This window comes from Apteryx mantelli, chromosome Z (genome assembly GCF_036417845.1).
Source record: "Apteryx mantelli isolate bAptMan1 chromosome Z, bAptMan1.hap1, whole genome shotgun sequence".
NCBI classification, from domain to species: domain Eukaryota; kingdom Metazoa; phylum Chordata; class Aves; order Apterygiformes; family Apterygidae; genus Apteryx; species Apteryx mantelli.
Window position 1 is genome coordinate 61,635,524 of NC_090020.1, and position 19,156 is coordinate 61,654,679.

Below are 19,156 nucleotides of genomic sequence, written 5' to 3' on the forward strand. Positions count from 1 at the left end.
TCTAAGACATTCCTTTGCTGAATCTGCGTTCCTTTTTGACAACTACATCACCTTTGGGGGAACAGCCAAAAATCCAAAGCCCCTGCCAGCACACTGGAGAGAACTACAGCTTTGAACAACCTCTATTCAGGTGAAAAAGCCTACAAAACACAGATTTAATGACTGGATCTAATCACAACACACAAACACCTGTTCAGAGAGTAGGGTTAGACCATGTTGTAGACGTATATTTTGTGCCTATTTCAAATAGTCTTTTTATGTTGCTGTGTTATTTCTATTTACTCTTAATTATAGGTTATAATCATTCTTTGAAAAAAGCTCCTGAACTACAGTTGCGCATTGCAAATATTTTCCATTTTCCATCATGTAAGGCAGTGTGACAGGGTGGGATTTATACATATTAAATGGCATGCTAGTGATTATCAGTTTAAAGAAAAAATGTTTTAATTACCAGGTGGGACTCCATTTGTTACCCATGAGTCCTGTAGCTTCATCTTCTCCTGTCTTTCATATGGACCAAATAAAAGTCCATCCCTTTCTTGCCTTAGATAATACGATCCTTCTAAGTCACGAATCACAGGCAGTTCTCTTTTCAGAGCTTTCACTTCAGGGATACTTGATGTCACAACGTACTGGTGATGAACTGGTATGAGAGGGTGCTGCAGACCAACCATCTTCCCTATTTCATGGGCCCAGAAGCCTACAGAAGACAACAAACAAAGTACTAATATTCAAATACTTATTTCAGTGAATAGGAAAAAACAGAAAAAAATTTTCAGGAAGCATTCGGCTTTACAGAAGGTGAGAAAGATATCATTTTTTCCATATTTTCAATTTTCAATTTATCCTTCCTATTATCCAGCATAATTTTTCGATACCCTCCATAATTTCACCTCCTTGCTCCCAATTATACCACTATACATTATTCTAGTATATAGCTGTTCAAAAATATAGCTGAAAAAATACAAACCAGGTTTCTAGAAAATTCACAAGGGAATTTAATTAACAGTCCCACAAACTCCATGGTTTATTTCAGTAGAATACGTCTACACTGCAGTTCTAGCACAAAGTCTGAAAAGCAGAATAAATTAGCTCACATCATACATCTTAACCTAGTCTCTTACTATCAACCAAACGAGCTTGTACACTTACCCAAGAGGGTAGCCAAGTTCTAACATCCCAATAGAGCAAGGCAGTACTTTTAGCCAGCTAACCTCAAGAATTTAATTTTCTCTCCTCTTTCTCATACATCATGTGACTTGTATTAATTAAGTTTCTCATGTAATAATCAATTCATTATGATGTTCCTATTGGTGAGTAGTCAGCATGCTTGCCCACAGGTGTCCAGTCAGAAGTTCTGATACAAACTGTGATCAGATAAAGTGAGCAGCAACTTCCCTGGTACTGAGGCACACTCAGGGCCCTTCATGTAAACTGTTAGGCATAATTTAAAGACGGCCTGTCTTCTCTGTTAAGGTCCCTCAAGACTAGCTGTTTCTAGCTGCCAAGGTGCATCCACTTAGAGATGTACCTGGGTCAAAGCTAACTGTGCCAGTTAGCTCTGCCAGGCATATTCTGCATCATGGCTCATGCCTGCTGTGAGGATGCAACATACAGACCAGGGAATCAGACAGATACAGTCCAGTGGGAAGGCAGCTGCTCGAAGAAGCTTGGAATATCCCTCCACCTCACTCTCCTGACTTTTTGGATCTAGGAATGGAGATCTGAGAAGTAGGAATGGAGGGGGAAAATCCAATGAAGCAGCAGTCCCAGGGGTGTCTGGGGGGCTAAGAATCAGTATTAGGGGAAGGCAAAACAGAAGAACAAGAAGAGGTAGTAGGGCCTTTCAGATAAAAGGCTATGTGCTGATGATCACCCAGTAAAAGGAGGCAGTTCAGCCTGGTTCCTGCGTAACCAGCTAAACCCAAACTGTTTATGTAAAAATGTCTCCAGTAAAATTTGTTACCTAACACAGCTGCCCCTTCTCCTGGGACTTCTGTTCATGATGCTTGGCTTAACATGCAATTTTTTTTCCTTTTTACTGCTTACTTGGCTTCATATCTAGATGTTCCAACCTCCATCTTCACTTCCGCACTCTCCAATAACTGGTCAAAATTTAGCTCTCAGGACCCTGAGGGCACTAATAAGGCTTAATGGCCCTGATCAGCCTCCCCCAGGGCCTCCCTCCACACCCCTGCCCATGGGCCCAGGAGCACATTGCAGCTCAGTCCCAGGCCTTCAGGCCCTGCCTGAGTTATGTTGCTTGTGTGCCTGTCTGCAGCTCAAGTCATGTCACAGCCATGCCCATGTCTGGCCATAGACCTCACTGATCCAGTCACCAACCTGCAGGCTGGCTTCCTGGCTTGGTCTCAGCCCTTCCTCATCACTGTGGACCTGCCTGGAGATCACTGGGCTGGGTCTGACCCTGGTTACCCTCACAAAGCCTCATCCTGACCTGCGCACTGACTTCCTTGTTTGACCTCAGACCTGCCTCATCACCAAAAGCTTGTCTGGTGGTCCGGACTATGAGCTGACCCTGGCTGCCACTCCCAGCCTGCTCTGATCACCTTGCTAGGGTACTGTAGGATGGGGCCTGGCTGGCAAAGCCCCTGCCCTGCCCACCTTGTTACTGTGCTTGGCTCCCAGTCCCTCAGGAACCAGCCGGCCCTCGCTGCTCATTGACATCAGCTTGGGAAAACATCCTTTCATCTCTGGTGTGACCTAAAGACAGTGCAATTTGGAAAGCTGAGTTGGGCCGTGCTGGCCTTGTGCCATTTCCCCACACTAGGAGGGCTGTCAATCTGTTATTACAAACTAGCCTCAGAGTTTAACACTCACAGCTTTTTTAAAAAAAACAAAGTTTCTGAGGGAGAAGTCTTCCATGGTGATTCACTAGACAATTGCTCACAGTCATGTTATGCAGGGGATAAGGAAATCAAACAGCGTGATAGAGGGATTTGGTCAGTTAAAAGCCCCTGCCCACTAAATAGTAAAAAGCAGTATCAGTTGTTCTGTATTTATCATATATAAGACTTTTGCTTCTTAACTCCATCCTTACAACCTGGAGGAGACTCACTAATAGAACAGTTGTTAAGTTGGTCAAATTAGCTCAAGGAAATCATGTCATAGTCATGTCCTTTAAGGCTACTGAAACCTGATTTTATGCTCCTTTATACAGAGAATAACCAAAAATTCTAATGAAGTTGAATTTCTAGCACATTTGTGAAGTCTTGCTCCATTACTCATGACAAATACAGGTGTGGATTTGACAGGAGGCTAGAGGTGCCTAGAGCTGACTGATACCAGAAAAAGGAATGTATTCACTCTTATTTGCCAGCTATCCATGCAGAGTGCCCCTTCTACCAAGCCCACGTCAGGGACTAGACAGCTACAACTACTGCTTATACATATTGCAGTGATGTAAGGGTGCTTTAGACCTCTCAGCATCGTTAGGATAAATTCTTTAACTAATATACATAAGCAGTCCTCCCACAAAATCAGTAGAGAATCTGCTCCTCAATACTTTTCTCACTATTTGGAGAAATCCAATAAAACTCACATAGTTTTTTCCCAGGACAAAGAATATTTAGGCAAAGTAGTAATTGCTTTCTTTGATTAAAAAAAAAGGGGGGGCTAATTCTTCATGAAATCTTTGTGTAGGAAAAGCACAAATCTTTCAGATCTGTAAACATGCTGAAAACTCACAAGGCTCTATTTTTTGCAATTACGTGGGAAAAAATGATGTGGAAAGTTATAGATGTGTGAAGATGACAGCATACATACATGATAGAATACAATGACATGTCAGGAAACCAATTTTAGGGAATTTATTTTGATTTGGACATTTCCATACGACCTACAAAGACAACTATTTTAAGGTATGGTCAGCTAATGATTCATGCAGGAAAAGGGCAGGGTGAAGTAGCAAAACATTCCATCTTTAGTATTACACCCTGTTCTTCTGCCAAAATTGCTTGGACTTCAAGAGATATTTTGAAAAGGAATGATGCTCCAAGAATACGTTTCTAATAAATTCTAAGAAATTTACTATTTTGCTTACCCATTAAAACAGTACCAGTGAGAAAATGTAGACAGCAAGCATATACAAAGAAAATAGAACTGGTAGACTAAATTTTAGGTCTTTGATTCTTAACTTTGTTAAGTTTTATTAAGTTTTTTAACAATTAAGTTTCCAGAAGCATATTACGATCAGAGTTGTCTTAATATGACCTTCAATTGCTGTTGAACTAAAGGCAAATCCTTTAGGTATGCTTAATACCAAATTTTAAATATTGTACTTCTAAAAAAAAAGTTCACACTTAAGCTAATTGCTTATTTAATCATCAAGAATAACAACAGCTGGGATTTACTAAATGAAATATATTATAATTTCTTTGTCTAAAGTTTTTGAACCATGTGCAAAAGCCATTACAAACACAAAAATGGCAAAGGGAAGAATATGTTCACTGAAATAAAATTCTAATTGGAAGCAGATGTCAAGTTCTATCACACATAGTTGAGATAAATGAAGGTATAAATTATATCTCTGGGACATTTGTAATGATTATATTGTGGAGACTGCAAACATCTGATGCTGAAATATTTACTGGTGGTATTACTTAGCATATCTGTTGAACTATGTATTCCAACTCTTGTTTAAAAAAAACTCAGGAGAAAATCTTCCATCACTACATATGCATAAAATAGTAGTGAGATCAAGTGCGTGCAGGCAGGCACCTGTGTGCTTATATACACATGCATACATACTGTATATATAAACTAAATTCAACATTTTTGCAGATTTTAATCAATCATTCTATTATTAGTAGGATGCAAATCACTTCAGCAGGCTCAATACAAGTTAGTTCGTGTCAGGAATTATTTATTAGGGATTTGCTTTCTTCAAAAATGGAAATCTCACATAAGGAACAGCTAAAAATTGGTTGGAACTAGTTTGTTCCAGTTCCACAGCAGATGTCAGTTAGGGTGGGGGGGAGAGAGAATGTAGAAAGACCTCTGATGTATTCTTCTGTGCTCAGACTGCAACATGAGCCTAAAATATGAGCTCTGAACTCTATCAGTCATGATCTGTAGAGGAATGAGGCAAGGCTGAAAAGAATGAATGTTAGCTGACAGAATATTTATAAAAGATATGGGTTATATAGTATTGATTTCACATCATTAGCCAGAATGTTAAGCAATACGTGCTTCAAATGTTCATTCTGGCTGAACAGTTAGCTACACAAGAGAATTAACTAAATATGTCTTTGGTTTAGCAAGTTATTAAATCAGAAAAAGACTATGAAAATTTCACAAGGGTGCATTCTGGTTTTACAATAAGCTTTGAAAAGCAGTTATTAGAAGAACTCTGCCTAATGTCAACTTGATACATAACCAAAAGAAAGACAACTATGCTACAAAAATATAAGGAAAAGACTACATTTGTGATATTTCATCAATATGTTCCAGACCCAAGTATTCAGAATAATGAGTGCCTAGAAGTTTGGGGTCTAAATAAGGGGTCTGATTGCCAAAAGAGCTGCTTTTCCATTCTATAATCCCAGATCATTCCCAGACTGATTGACTATTGACATCATGACAGGGTAACTGGCAGGCTTAGAACCTCGAGGTGAACTGTACAGATCCCTGCCATTTTAGCTAAGATGATAGCAAGTGATCACCTATGGGTGATATATGACCAGAAGAAAAAGCACACTTTGCCAGCTGGTTTCACAGTTGGTCTGAAAGCTAGGAATGATCTAACAAGGCTCTCTGCACGCATTCCAGACCCCGAAAGGAAGGTCACCTAGTAAGCACAAGTTCTTCTGCCCATCCTCTGAGTTCAATCCTCCATCTCATTCCCTCCAGACTTCTCTCTATCCCAATCTTCTCTCTTTCCCATCCCATCTTATCTTCTTACCCTAGTTCTCACACCCTTTTCAGCTAGTTTCTCTCACTCCACGTGCAAATAAGTTTCTCTCCTTTGTTAAATCCTGTCTCACCTGGCTTCTCATCCTTGTGATCTACTCACATCTACCTTTCCCTCCACCAGTCTTTAGTCCTCAGACAACTCACACAGTCTCAATTTTACAACCTTAGTTTTGCCTGGAATCAATCCTCAAGTATCTTTCCTAATCTTTTTGCTTAAAAAGCTCCAGTTCCCTTAATGAATCATGTCAGATTCCTTTCCGCTCTTCATCTCCTTGGTGTCACTCCCTCTACAGTACACCCCAGGCTGAGCTTCCTTATCCAGCAAGTCCTCTCACTCACAGACTTTCCACTTGCTGTCAGTGCTCCAGCCATCTCCAGGTACCTTTCCCAAGCAGTTCTCTTCTCCAAGTCTATTTCCCTTCCAGTCCAACTCACTCGTAATTCCAACTACCAGCCATAGTTATTCTACCCACCAACCACGAAGTGGTATAAAAAGAAGTGTTTAGTTTGCATACAGGTTTTTAGACCTACTGATTTGTTTAGGAAAACAGAAACAAATCTGAAGGACTCTTGCCCAAAAGCTCTTTGAAACAGAAACATCAGTTTGGCTTCTTTAACACAATGAAGAATATAAAAAATGCATATGTAAATACAAGCTCCTTTGAGTTAAGAAATTTTTATTACATGGAAAAATGTATTGTTAAGCCAAGTACATGCTTAAAATACTAATCAAAGGGCAACAAAAATCTTTTGTTTCAAGGATATGTGGACAGGGTCAAATCTTAGAGAAAGATAATACCGAAATAGGCAGTGTTATCTTACTGGCTGCAAATCCTCAGTCTCTGAAAAAACAGCAAAGACGCTTCTATTTCATTTGTACATCCCTTTTCCCTTCCTAAGTAGCACTTATAAGAGGTCCTCTAATTTTAGAGGACAAGATGCATAGGCAATAACCTGTCTCTTCTACACAGTTTACTGTAGACTAGTAAAGGTCTCCTCTGCTTCTAAAATCTAACAAGACAGTCTAGCTACTAACTGCTTGTTGGAGACTAACCAGAAAGAAATATTATTATGTCTTTGAATATTCATTTGGTTTGTGGTAAAATACAGTCTACATGTATCACTTTCACAATATCATGAAAAATTAGCATTTAAGTTAGTTGTCCTTTACTAGACATTATTACCTATTTCTATAATCCAGACAATTCAGTACAGATGTTCAGTATAAACTAGTTTGCAAATCTCAAGAGTATACAAATACTTATGTTAAAACCTACCTGCAGTGTTCACAACTCTTTTTGCCTGAATTACTCCAAGTGGAGTTTCAACTTCCCATGTCCCATCTGATCGGGAGTTCAGATTAGTCACTTGAACTGGGTAACTTAACTGAGCACCGTATTTTCTGGCTCCTGCAGCCAAGGCCATAGTGAGAGAGTAGGGATCAATATGACCATCTCCAGGGTTATACAGGCCAGCCAAAACCTAAGTGGAGGTAAAATCACACAAAATGAAAGAAAATAAAATTTACTGAAGTCAACTAACTTTGTTTTAAAATTGTTATATTTCTGGAATTCAGTAAACCTTAAGGAGTTAAATCAAAACAAATTTTAAAACTATATAATGTTCTAAAAGCTAAAGCTAGCTGACTAAACAGTACTTCTAAGGAAGCAAAATCCTCAGTTCTCCCATGCAACCAAGGTCACAGTGCTTAATACTATGGTATAGAATATGCACTGAAATGCATGCAAGTCTGATTTTAGGTTGTTTTTTTTTTCCACTGCAAAACAAGAATCTTTTATATAAATTATATTAAAGAAACAAACCCCAGATCTACATATCTGGTAGACCAATATTTAATTGCAATAGACATTATTTTTCATAAAATTAGGTTCTTTACCGTATCCATGTTCAATAAGGGAAACAACTCTTGCACTTTCTCAGGTGTGATTAAGTACTGCTCTGTTGGGTGCCAACCAGCACGAGTCATTTGATATTTGAATTCATCCACCCTAGTAGGGGTTGAAGCAATTCTGATGCTGCCAGGCTGATGAAACCCCACGACCTAAACCAAAGAGCAAAAGTGAATTACTGCAAGGACCTTTACTTATCTCTGTAAATGCACGTTTCTATGCTATGGGAAGCACAAAGGAATTTTGCCACTACCATCCCTGAAAAGAGACTCAAATAAAAGTGTCCTTGAAGGAACAGGACTTAAATGTAGACTCACAGAGAGAAAAGAAAAAAAACCCATATGTGACCAAAATAACCTCCCAAATGCACACTGTCTTGAAAAAAGTTGTAAAAAGGCTCTATTGAATGTCACGATACTATTGTTTTTAATTAAGATTTGATTAATACTTGAAATTATGGCTCACAGATTTTCAAAAGTATATCAGATGCATCTGAAAATAAATATATAATAGTTTATATTAAAATATATCACCTGCATAATTTTCTATTGAGATACTGCAAAATAAATTTAACTGATCAAGCATCTTTACTGATACAATAAATAATCCCCTCCTTTCTTTTCTTTTTAGTAAAGTAGAAATTCTTATCTAGCCGGACACTGAATGCTCACTTTCTGGCACACATAATTCAATTTATGCTTCTCTGTTACCTCACAGTACATTAATACAGTAGATAAGACTTTTTGTAGGAGAAGTCACAATGATAATCTGCTGCAGTATCTTAGGTGAGCGGCAGAAAAAGGCAAAAAGCATTTTATGACAATTATCAAGTTAGTAGACTAGCAAGGTGAGGATCATGCAGTTTCTCCTGAAGTTTCTGCTGCAGCCTGAAGCAAGCATATGTTTGGTGAATGGAATCTATATGGCTGAATGATGACAGATAAAAAAAATGACTCCCATGCTTCTCCACATACCCATTCTCTACATACCCATTCCTTAAGTCACTAAGTAAAAGCACAGCTCTGAAAAGGGACAGGAAGAATTGCAGCAATCTTCTCAAGTACAGACAGCATCATATCACATGTATTTTCAAGCAGGTATGTTTAAAGCAGGAATGTATAATAATCAATCCGTTCATTCCAGATCCTTGATGCTATTTTAACTCCTATAGAGAGCTGCACACTCTCAGGCTGCTGAGCTTCTGAGATGTTTGATGAAAACCACTCTCTTAAAGATTAGAGGGATCCTGGAAACCATCTAAAATATTTAGTGAATAAGCACCAGACTATAGCATAGATATGCAGGGAGGAGAATATATTTCAATAAAAGGGGAGCCTTATGATAATCATTAACAAAGGGGTACACAACTTGTCAACCCCAAACTTTTCTGTAAAACTCTTATTAAGATTAATATTGATCTGAATTAATATTTCAAAAGTTAAGGAGATTACCTGTCCAGTCTCTTCTTCCAGATTTTCATATAGTTTGATGCTGTAAGAATGGATTTTCTTCAGGTTTATTCCAGGATGAAAGTAAGTAGTTAAACCAGCCTCAAATAAAAAATAGAAACAACATAAGGATATGATTAGAAATGGAGTGTTTTCTTTCTCTCCTTCCAGCTGTCATTCAAAAAGGAACTGTCAAGTTACTGTAAAGAAAAGTAACACATGAATGGAGCCAACCACTACAAAAATAAAAATAAAAATAAAATCCTTTCCTTACTTATGGCATTCTTGTCCTCTGCACACATTTTTCCACCTGTCTTTTCTCATCAATTTTGTCAAGTCATGATACAATTGCAGTTGTTCTCTCCTGTGATTTCCTTTCTCCCTTAAATTATTCAGTTGTCTGTTCCAAATCTTTTGGAAGAGACATACAACTCAGTTCCTGATCTCTAAAGGTCTCTAAAGGTATTTGCTAGAAGTCCTGTAGCAGGACATTTTGCCTTTTGCAAATGGACATGAAATAGAAACGAAACCTTCACAAAGATCAAATCTGAACAAAAGTGATGACCTTCCTGAACAACAGGGTGGCGGAAGACAACATTCTTCTAGTCTCATCAGTTGTCTCATGTTGCAGCAGTAAAAGAGCAACTGCTGTATTTCAGAGGTAGCTGAAGAAATTACTATATGTATTTTGTACATCATTTTACTAGGTTTGACTTTGCATAGCTGTTGAATCCTTTTGGGCTCATGTAAGTATTAAATCAAAAACTACTACAGCCACTTTTATATTTAAGCAAATTATTCACCTGTCTACATTAGAGACATCTGCACTAGTCTAATGACATTTGTAACTGTGGATCTTCAGCAAAAAGTGAAGTTTAAGTCTCACTGAAGTTAAGGATATTTGTTTGTATTTCCTGAATTGAACATCTTGCTGAAATTCCTATTTCAAGTTGAGGCAACAAAACTGCAAAATCACAATACAGTTTCAAGCTAAGTTACTATATTGATTTCAGCATACCAGTACATGTTTTGCTTACTAAAATAGAGCTCTATCGTAGATGTAGTTTGCTTAAATTAAGAACCTGATTTTATATATAAGGGCTCCATTTACTATAATAGATATATTAAAATGAATGCACAGTACAGGATTTTCAAAAACAGTTAAGGGAGCTAGTGGACACCACAGTTCCCTTTGAGTTCACTACCATTTTGAGAAAAAAAATCAACAAGGAAAGTAAAGATGGAAAGTAACATATGTAGTAGAGTTTTGATACTTTCCTTTAAGCTTCCTAGTAAGCACATACACCAAACTACTCTTGACTTTTAGGTTGTCAACTCTGTTATATGCTCCATAATTTAAGCCTTTAACTTTCAAAGTTAGTGGAATAACTGTATGCATGTAAATAACAAAAGCAAGATTTAGTGCTCTGTAAAGATATATTTTAATTCACACTAATTTAATTATGCTTCTAACCTATTAAACATTATACTGCAAAATTAACATCAACATATACTGCATAAATTACATCACACCTTCTCATTTTTTTAAAAACATGGACCATTTTGACCCATCTTTCTTGGTGCAATTCCACATTCAAGCCCCAATATTATTCCTCAGAAACAAATTAGCTCCAAATGGCTCTTAGCAAATGGCTTGCACTCAGATTTACACACCCCTCAAAAAACTTAATTCACACTTGCTGCCCAAGATGACAGAAACTCACTATCTTCATAGGAAGAACTGGCTGTCGTTACTGGTTTAAAGTGTTTTTGCTAGTCGAGGTGCTAACTATTTTCAGTTGCTCGCAGCAGCTAGGTTCTTCCAGAATAGGGGAATGAGTATTTACACATTCAGCCACTAACAACTTGTTAACATTTCTACTCTGGAGAAACTGAATTGTTGCCATTAGTTAAAGACAGATAGAAACCTACTGGTTAGTACATTCAGAACCACTAATTTCAGCTGCTTCTTAAAACTGTTGCCATTCAATCTGAACAGTGGTGGATTAAACAGCAGTGGCTCTATGATTCCTGCTGGATTTTTGAGATACCCAAAGGGGTCACAACCAGGAATTTGAGAAGCACTAACTCGAATCAGTGTTGGGAGAATATGATATTTTGTGAATGTCTTGTCCAGGACCTTTAACTTCCTTTCACAGAAAAGGGATCAATGATTTTTTCTACCTTTTTCAAAAGTTTTTCCTGACTTTCTTGGTGAGGATTTTATCCTTCTGGCATCTTAAACTTAATATACAGTATCATAGTGTATCACATGGGTGAGATATCAAAATAAATCAATGGAAAACTGTGTAAAGTTAATCATCTACCAATACTGTATTTTTCAATTGTGACTGTATTTTATTCACAAATTTGTCTCCAATTCCTAACTATATTCAGTATTGTTCATTACCTGAACAATCTGAGTTCAAAAAGTGACCAAACAAATCTGTAGGAGGACAAAAAATCCACTGAGGGCCACATTAAACACAAAGCCAGCACCTTGGATTCATAAAGTCCCTGAAATGCAAATTCCTGAGCTAAGTCAATTTTCTGGAAAAATATTGCTATATTTTTGCTGTACTGTTCTTATTATCATATCATATCAGCATCACACTAGACACTGCTGGAGATATTTGGCTAAAAGTGCTTTTGATATACGTGGTTTTATGTTGTTGTCAACATACTTATTTTAATTTCTTCAGACTAAAACCCAGGGCTGTTTCACTGCAGCTTTCATAATTAAAACTTGCTTGTTTTTTAAAAAAAATAAGTCCTAAAGGTCTTTTTGCTGTATACACTGAATAAAGAAATAAATTATGTATTGACTACTGAACTGTTTACATTTCTTCAGCCGTTTTCAAAAACCTATGGATAATCCATTTACATGTACCAAAAAATTGTGTCAACTTATCTCATATTATTTCTACTGTCCTCTTTTATTGATATAAACATTTTCTGATTGGTGTTTTCTTAGTTTTCTGAATACAGTAAGTATTTCCAATACAATGAAATTCCATTTTAGTGGTCATTGTCAGGTAAAGCAGTTTTGAACCAAATGAACCACAAATTACTTGCAAGTTAGCTATAAAATAATGCAAATTCAAAGGCATTTAATTGCCAGAATTAAACCAGAAATTCTCTGACATTTTTAAGTGAAGAAAATATTTTTAAACATATATAACGCCTTTTGGCTTCAATAAAGAATGTTCCTTATTTAAAGAGCGCAGTTAGGAGACAACTCTAACCTGGCAGAATTATATCAAAATTAAGATCATAGAATCATAGAATAATTCAGATTGGAAGGGACCACAGGAGGTTTCTGTCCAACCTCCTGCTCAAAGCAGGGTCAGCAACGCAATCAGTTTGCCCAGGATTTCTCAGTCTGGTCTTGAAAACCTTCCCTGCCCAACTACAGGACTTTGCATTTGTCCTTGTTGAATTTTGTAAGGTTCCTCTCAGCCCATCCCTCCAGCCTGTCTAGGTCCCTCAGCACAGCAGCCCTGCCCTTGCATGGGTTGACTGGTTCCCCGAATTTGGTGTCATCTGCAAACTTGATGAGTGTTCACTCTGTCACCTACTCCAGATCATTGATCAAGATACGAAACAGGATGGGTCCCAAGATAGACCCCTGCAATACTCCACTTGTTACCAGCCTCCAGGTGGCCCATTAATCACTACCATCTGAGCCAAACCATCCAAACAGTTTTTTAACCATCTAGTTGTCTGCCCCTCCAGACCAAAACGTTTTAATTTTTATACATGAATATTATGGGAGGCAGTGTCTAAAACCTTGCTAAAATTGAGATAAATGACCTCTCCTGCTCTCCCTTTGTCCAAAAATCCAATCATTTTATCATATTGCCTTTATAAAGGCAATCAGGTTCATCAGGCATGATTTACCCTTGGCAAATCTATGCTGACTGTTCCCAGTCACCTTCTTGCCCTTATGTGCCCAGAAATGTGATCCAAGACTCACTCCATGATTTTCTCAGGAATAAAAGTAAGGCTAAGTGGCCTGTAGTTTCCTTGATTGTCCTTTTGAAATACAACATTTGCCTTTCTCTATTTGCTGGGGACCTCCCTTGATCTCTACAACTGATAGAGAATGGCATCGCAATGCCATCAGCATCTTTGGTGCAGTCCATCTGGTCCAATGCACTTGTATGGGTTGAGTTCTCTCAAGTAATCCCTGACTAGATCTTCATCCATTGCTGGTAATTCTTCCCTTCCTTGAACTCTGGCTCTAAGCACAGAGGCCTGGGAGACCTTGTCAGTGAAGACTGATGCAAAGAAGGCATTGAGTACCTCAGCCTTATCTGTGTCTACTGCCACTAAATCACTCATTTCTTTCAGCAATGGTCCCACATTTTCCTTGTTCAGCCTTTTACTACTAATATAACTTTAGAAGCTCCTCTTGTCGCCCTTAATGTTCCTTGCAAGTCTTAGCTCTAGTTGAACTTTGGCTCTCCTAACATTCCCTTTAGATGCCCAGGCAATTTTTCTAAATTTCTCCTTTTTAGCCTTTCCCTGCTTCCACCTCCCCTATACTGCCTTTTTGCACTGCATCTCAGTCATGAGTTCCCTGTTTAGGCAAACTGTCCCCCTAATATGTCTACTTGTTCTCCTGAGTTTCAGGATGAACCATTTTTGCACTTGGAGACCTGCTCCTAGTTTTGCTCTTTTTTTGTAAGTAAGATTTTTTTGCTGTTTGTGAACATGATCTGAAAAGATAGTTTTCTTAGGAATGATCACTATACAATAAAATGCTGAGATTTTAAAGCATTTTCATAGGTTAAAATTTTTATATATTGAAATTTTCATGTATCAGTTTTGGTTTGCTCTAATCCGTTTCAGATTTTCCACTAACTCTAATATTAAATTAGAATTCTGGAGGGAATTGGCATTAGTACAGTTATCACCTACACTCTCTGCCCTTGCAAGTTTGACCAAGTCTTAACAAGTTTTTATTTGTCTTGTGCTGTGATTTACTAATTATCAGCAGCAAAATCAGTTGACTGTTGCAAGAAAAAGTATTACATAACAGAATGATACACGCTAAACATTTTCTTAGAAAACACCTTTTCAAAGAATTACTATGGGAAAACCTATCTGCTGAGTTATATATGCCCTATTTAGTCTTCAAGGCTTCAGCAAGATTGAAAATGATCTGACCTGCAGTAGACAACAACTTGAGGAGGTCTTAAAGCCTGCATCCTGACCTAATTTATACACATATGATAACAACCAATTTGTCATTGTCAGATAGGTATAAATATGAGCAGCACTTGCTCTGTTATTTATGTTGTCTCGTTATTGTTAGTATAAAAATGTGCACACTTTCAGTGCTGTTTTCATTTAAATAAAATGAAAGTCAGCCAAATTTATGTCAGACCTGAGAAGTGGAAGAAAGTTTTGGCCAGAAACACTAGCAGGAATATGATCCAGCTGAAATATGACCCTGAGCACTGGCAGAACTTGCTGGACTGTGAAAGAGGGAAAACTTGGCATAGTACAGCAACATCTGAAGTCAACTTTCAACTTTTGTGGCTGCAGGCAATATATTATGTGCCATTTCACATTCTAACTATATGTGTAATTTTCATCTGTATCTAGCATTACATCACTGTAAGCAAACCACTGATACGTGCACAGTATCTGGCGTAATAAAGAAGTACCAGCAGTGACAGTTTTATCTTTCACACCATGTGAAACAGATTTATCATCAACTTTCTCATCTTCAAACACAGCACTGTAACACTGAGTCCAACAAAGAGTGATACTATACCATTTACTTAATAGTTATTAATTTCTAACCTGTCTCATAACTAGATATCTTGCTGCATTAATCACATAACATTTTGTTGCAGCAGGACGACAGAGCAGGCATCTTCTCTGCTGCACTCTACGTTCATCACTACTTTTATAGCAGAGTTTCTCACCCAGCGTTCCATCACTAACTTCACTAAGAAGTGCATGGTAAGATACTGAAGGAGAGGTTGCTTTTATGAGCAATAAACTTGAGTGAGAAAGTATAACAACTACAACAAAGGAAACATTTAGTAGCAACTGCCTATTCCATGATTTTGGTTTCTTATTCAACAAGGGGATCTTTTGACATATATTTTTTTCTGTAAATGTTTTGGATAAATAGATTTCAGTCTCTGACTCACTCATGTATGCTTCAATCGAAGTATTTCTTTGAACATTTCATCTGATATTTATGATGCATGGTGTTCTGTTCTCTGAACTGTATCAGCTATGTTATGTTTCTGTCTAAAAGGAATATAATTATTGAATTTTGTTTTTCCAAACTCCATACAATGTGTTTTGTTTTGTTTGGTGAAAAGCAAGTAAAATGAAGTATAAAACCTACTTAGACATTTCTGGCAGTGATTTTTTAATTTTATTTTTTACTATTTTCTTTCATAAGGCCTCAAACACACAAAACATCTGTACTGAAGTACTTCAAACTTCAGATCAGGAAGAGGATGAGAATACAAATCAAATATGGTCTATATGAGTCATCCTCTTTAATGTGCTTCTGAAAGGCACTCAGATATTACAGTTATAAGCATGGCATAAATGCTCTATTGTATGAATAGAGTAGTTCTAGGGACAGCAGGCTGTTGCTTTAACATTCTTTTTTATTCCTACATACAGGAATAATTTTGTTCTAATTACATCCAAGCCTCACTGGAAGTGAATGGAAAAAGCACCTATTTTTGTGTCAAAAATATTCTTTATACTACCCACTCCAAACATTGACATAGAAAATACATAGTTACATTCATGCATGTTGTGCACCAGTATCTCCACTATATTAGTGTAACTACTGGAGGTGTCCCCAGCTGTCACTATTACCTATATGTCTTTCTAGTTCTTTCTCTTAGAGTACAGACAAACATTCAGCCCTGGAACAACAGTTCATGGTTGTTCATTTTGCTGCTTCAAGATTTTGTATAACATCAGTGGCAGAAAAGAAAGCTCTTGTCTCTGGTAAGAGTCAACTTCTGGGACAGTGATACTCTCTGAGAACTGGACACTGATGCTGCTCCTTAATCACCTCTCTTTCAGGACAGCATATATACGAAAACCAATTACACAAAAAATGAAGCCAAATTTCACACTTCTAGCTTATGCATGCCAATGCAACCATTTCCAATGATACAGCCTGCAGTATAAACCAGGCTACTTTAGAAATAAACACTAAAGTTTAAAAAGTCCAAATTAAACTAAAGTTTAAAAGTTTGAGCCCAGTTAACTGCAACAAACATATTACAATATTAACAGTTATCTTTGTATTTTAGCACCTCCCATCCAGTAATTTCAAAATACAACATTTATCCCAAATTTTACAAATGAGAAAAGTGTATTATGGATAGCTGAACCAACTTTTCAAAATTCATATAGCAAGTCTACACAGAACTCAGTGCTAAAGGTTGTATCCATTAAAAAGCCAGGACAATTAATTAATCTCTGGAAAGCCAGGGAATATGAGGATCATGAAAAGTTCTATCACCATTAGATATACAAACTGTTGATAATCTGGAAGATTAACAAAACGTTTCTTACTGCATGCCAAGTAGATCCTGCAGTGAGCTCAGATTTTTCCAGCAGAACAACATTCTTCATGCCAGCTTTAGACAAGTGATAGGCTAGACTAACACCAACACAACCACCGCCGATGATCACTGTGTCTGCTCTGTCTTTCCCCAAGGAAGGAGATGGATTTTCTTCCCTGGGGAAAAAATAACAAACAAGACAGTTGCACTTTTGTCCATCTTTTTTATTTACAGCTCCAGCCACAATATTACCTTGTTGCTTGCTTGGGACTCTAAGTGACACAATCAATTTAAATAAATGACACTTTATCTTCCCACCTGATTTAGAACCTAACCTGTTCACTCTTCCAATCTGCTTTTAAAGTAAATGGTCTTAAAGGGTCATATATATATATGGTACTAACCAAAAGAACAGAACAAGCTTGCTTCCACTCACAACTTTAAATCTTTGCTATTTGCCCAATTTACCCTTATGTGTGAACTCTATCAGCAAGAAACTGTACCCCTGAAATGACACTGCCAACATCTGGCTTTTCAAAAATGCCATAGTATATGTAATACAAAGAGAAAATCTTTAAAAAAAAAAGTGTGTTCTGTCTGTTTTGACATGTTCTACTTTGCTAAACCCAAACATTATGGAAAGAGGTTTTTCTGAATGGTTCACACGTGCTACTATACTATGCTGCAGTTTCACAATCACTTTAAACCAATGTCAGTACCGCTGCCATAGATAGCCCCATTCTGCTCCACCTTGTCTGATCTTCACCTCTACTGTCCCTTCCAGAGGCAGCCAAGTAGCATGCCAGAGCAGGAAATTTATCTAAATTAAAAACAGCCAGCTTCTCATGTGTGAGACAAGGTGGGACCTCTTATTGCTACAGCAATACAGACTACCGTGAAACTACAGTATCTGTGCCTTCAGGACAGTTCTTCAATATTCATTTAATTTTATCTCCCCCGTCCTGGCATACAGCTTTTTGCTGTTTGCCTTTGCAGCCTCTCTGGCAAATGCCTATCTAATGTTTAACTAGCCTTCCACCTATCCCCCACTCAGAAATCAAAACTATTAGTTGTATCTATTATGAATGAAGAGTTTATAAAACAGTACGAAATTTTAACTGTAAATGCAGGAGGAATACACATCATGCTTATTCACTATGTGGGAATGAATGAAAAAGAAAATAAACAGGAGCACAGACCACCACAGATTTTTTGTACGTGATCCATAATACTTGCATGTGTTCTTTTTTGAGATTACACATTAATTTTTTTCAAGTTAACAGTAAGCTGTTTAACAGACCGATGTGAAGCTCTTACACAAACTCCTACACTAAGTTTTACCAGCTAAATGTAAATCAAGCTCAGGTGTGGAAGGTCTTTTTATGCATCTTCTACATTGTGAATTTGACGTTGCCTCACTTTGACTTTCAACTTTTTTCAAACCTTTTCTTTCAAACCCAGAAGCCCGGTGAGAATCTGAGGGGCATCTTTGGCATGAACTACAGCACTCACCCAGGCGCTTCGCTGTGCCGGTTACGACAGTTGACGTTGGGCTCGCTGGTGTGACCCAGAACACGAGAGACGGGGCCCCTGTTCAGCCGGTCACCGCCTCCCCCAGCCTGGGGCTGGTCTTTGGCGGGGACACCAGAGGCACAGAGAGACGCACTGCCCCCGACGCGGGGAGGCCTTCGGGGCCCGGGGACGCTCGGTGCGCACGGCAGAGCCGCGCTACGCGGCAGAAGACGCAAAATTCCTCCCACCGCGGGCTGCCCCGCCCGGTAAGCTCGCCCGCCTGGGCCGTGTCCCAGCGCCGCGCTGAAGCCGCTCGGCCGCCGCGGGGCTCGGCCGGGCGCTGCCGCTGCCCTCAGGCGGGGCACGCGCGCGGCGGCCTCGCGCGCGGAGGTGCGACCATTAACGGCCGCCCCGGGCAGCTCCTGCCGGCGCCGCAGCACCGCGCCCCGCCGCGCGTCGTGCCAGCGAGGCCCCGGTCCCGCGGCCCCGCACGCGCTCTCGCCTCTCCCGCCGGAGCGACGGCCGGCAGCTGCGCGCACCCCCCGCCGCCCGCGGTCCCGCACTCACCGGCCCCGGGCGCCGCCGCCGAGAGGCCGCAGGCCGGCCGCGCCGGGGGGGCCGGGCCAGCCGCCGCGCCGCGGGGGGCGCAGCCGCCGCAGGGCTCCGCGCAGCACCGTGCCCATCCCGCACACAGCGCGCCCGCGGCGGCGACGGGCAGCGCCGGCTCTGCGCCTCTCCCGGGAGACGGCGAGCTCCTGGCCCCGCCGCTGCCCGGCCCTCGCCGGGGCCAGCC

At 39.3% G+C, this 19,156-nt stretch overlaps 1 protein-coding gene across 1 annotated transcript in view; it reads right to left on the minus strand.

Annotated features, from left to right (window-relative positions):
- Positions 1-19,046, minus strand: part of DMGDH (dimethylglycine dehydrogenase) — a 47,143-nt gene extending 28,097 nt beyond the window's left edge. The window contains exons 1-6 of the mRNA XM_067316433.1: positions 18,931-19,046; positions 16,862-17,027; positions 9,293-9,391; positions 7,829-7,993; positions 7,209-7,413; positions 452-700 (exon numbers count right to left, since the gene is read on the minus strand). Coding sequence (XP_067172534.1) covers positions 452-700; positions 7,209-7,413; positions 7,829-7,993; positions 9,293-9,391; positions 16,862-17,027; positions 18,931-19,046 — 1,000 coding nt within the window. The remainder of the gene's footprint in view (positions 1-451; positions 701-7,208; positions 7,414-7,828; positions 7,994-9,292; positions 9,392-16,861; positions 17,028-18,930) is intronic.
- Positions 19,047-19,156: the final 110 nt, after the last annotated feature.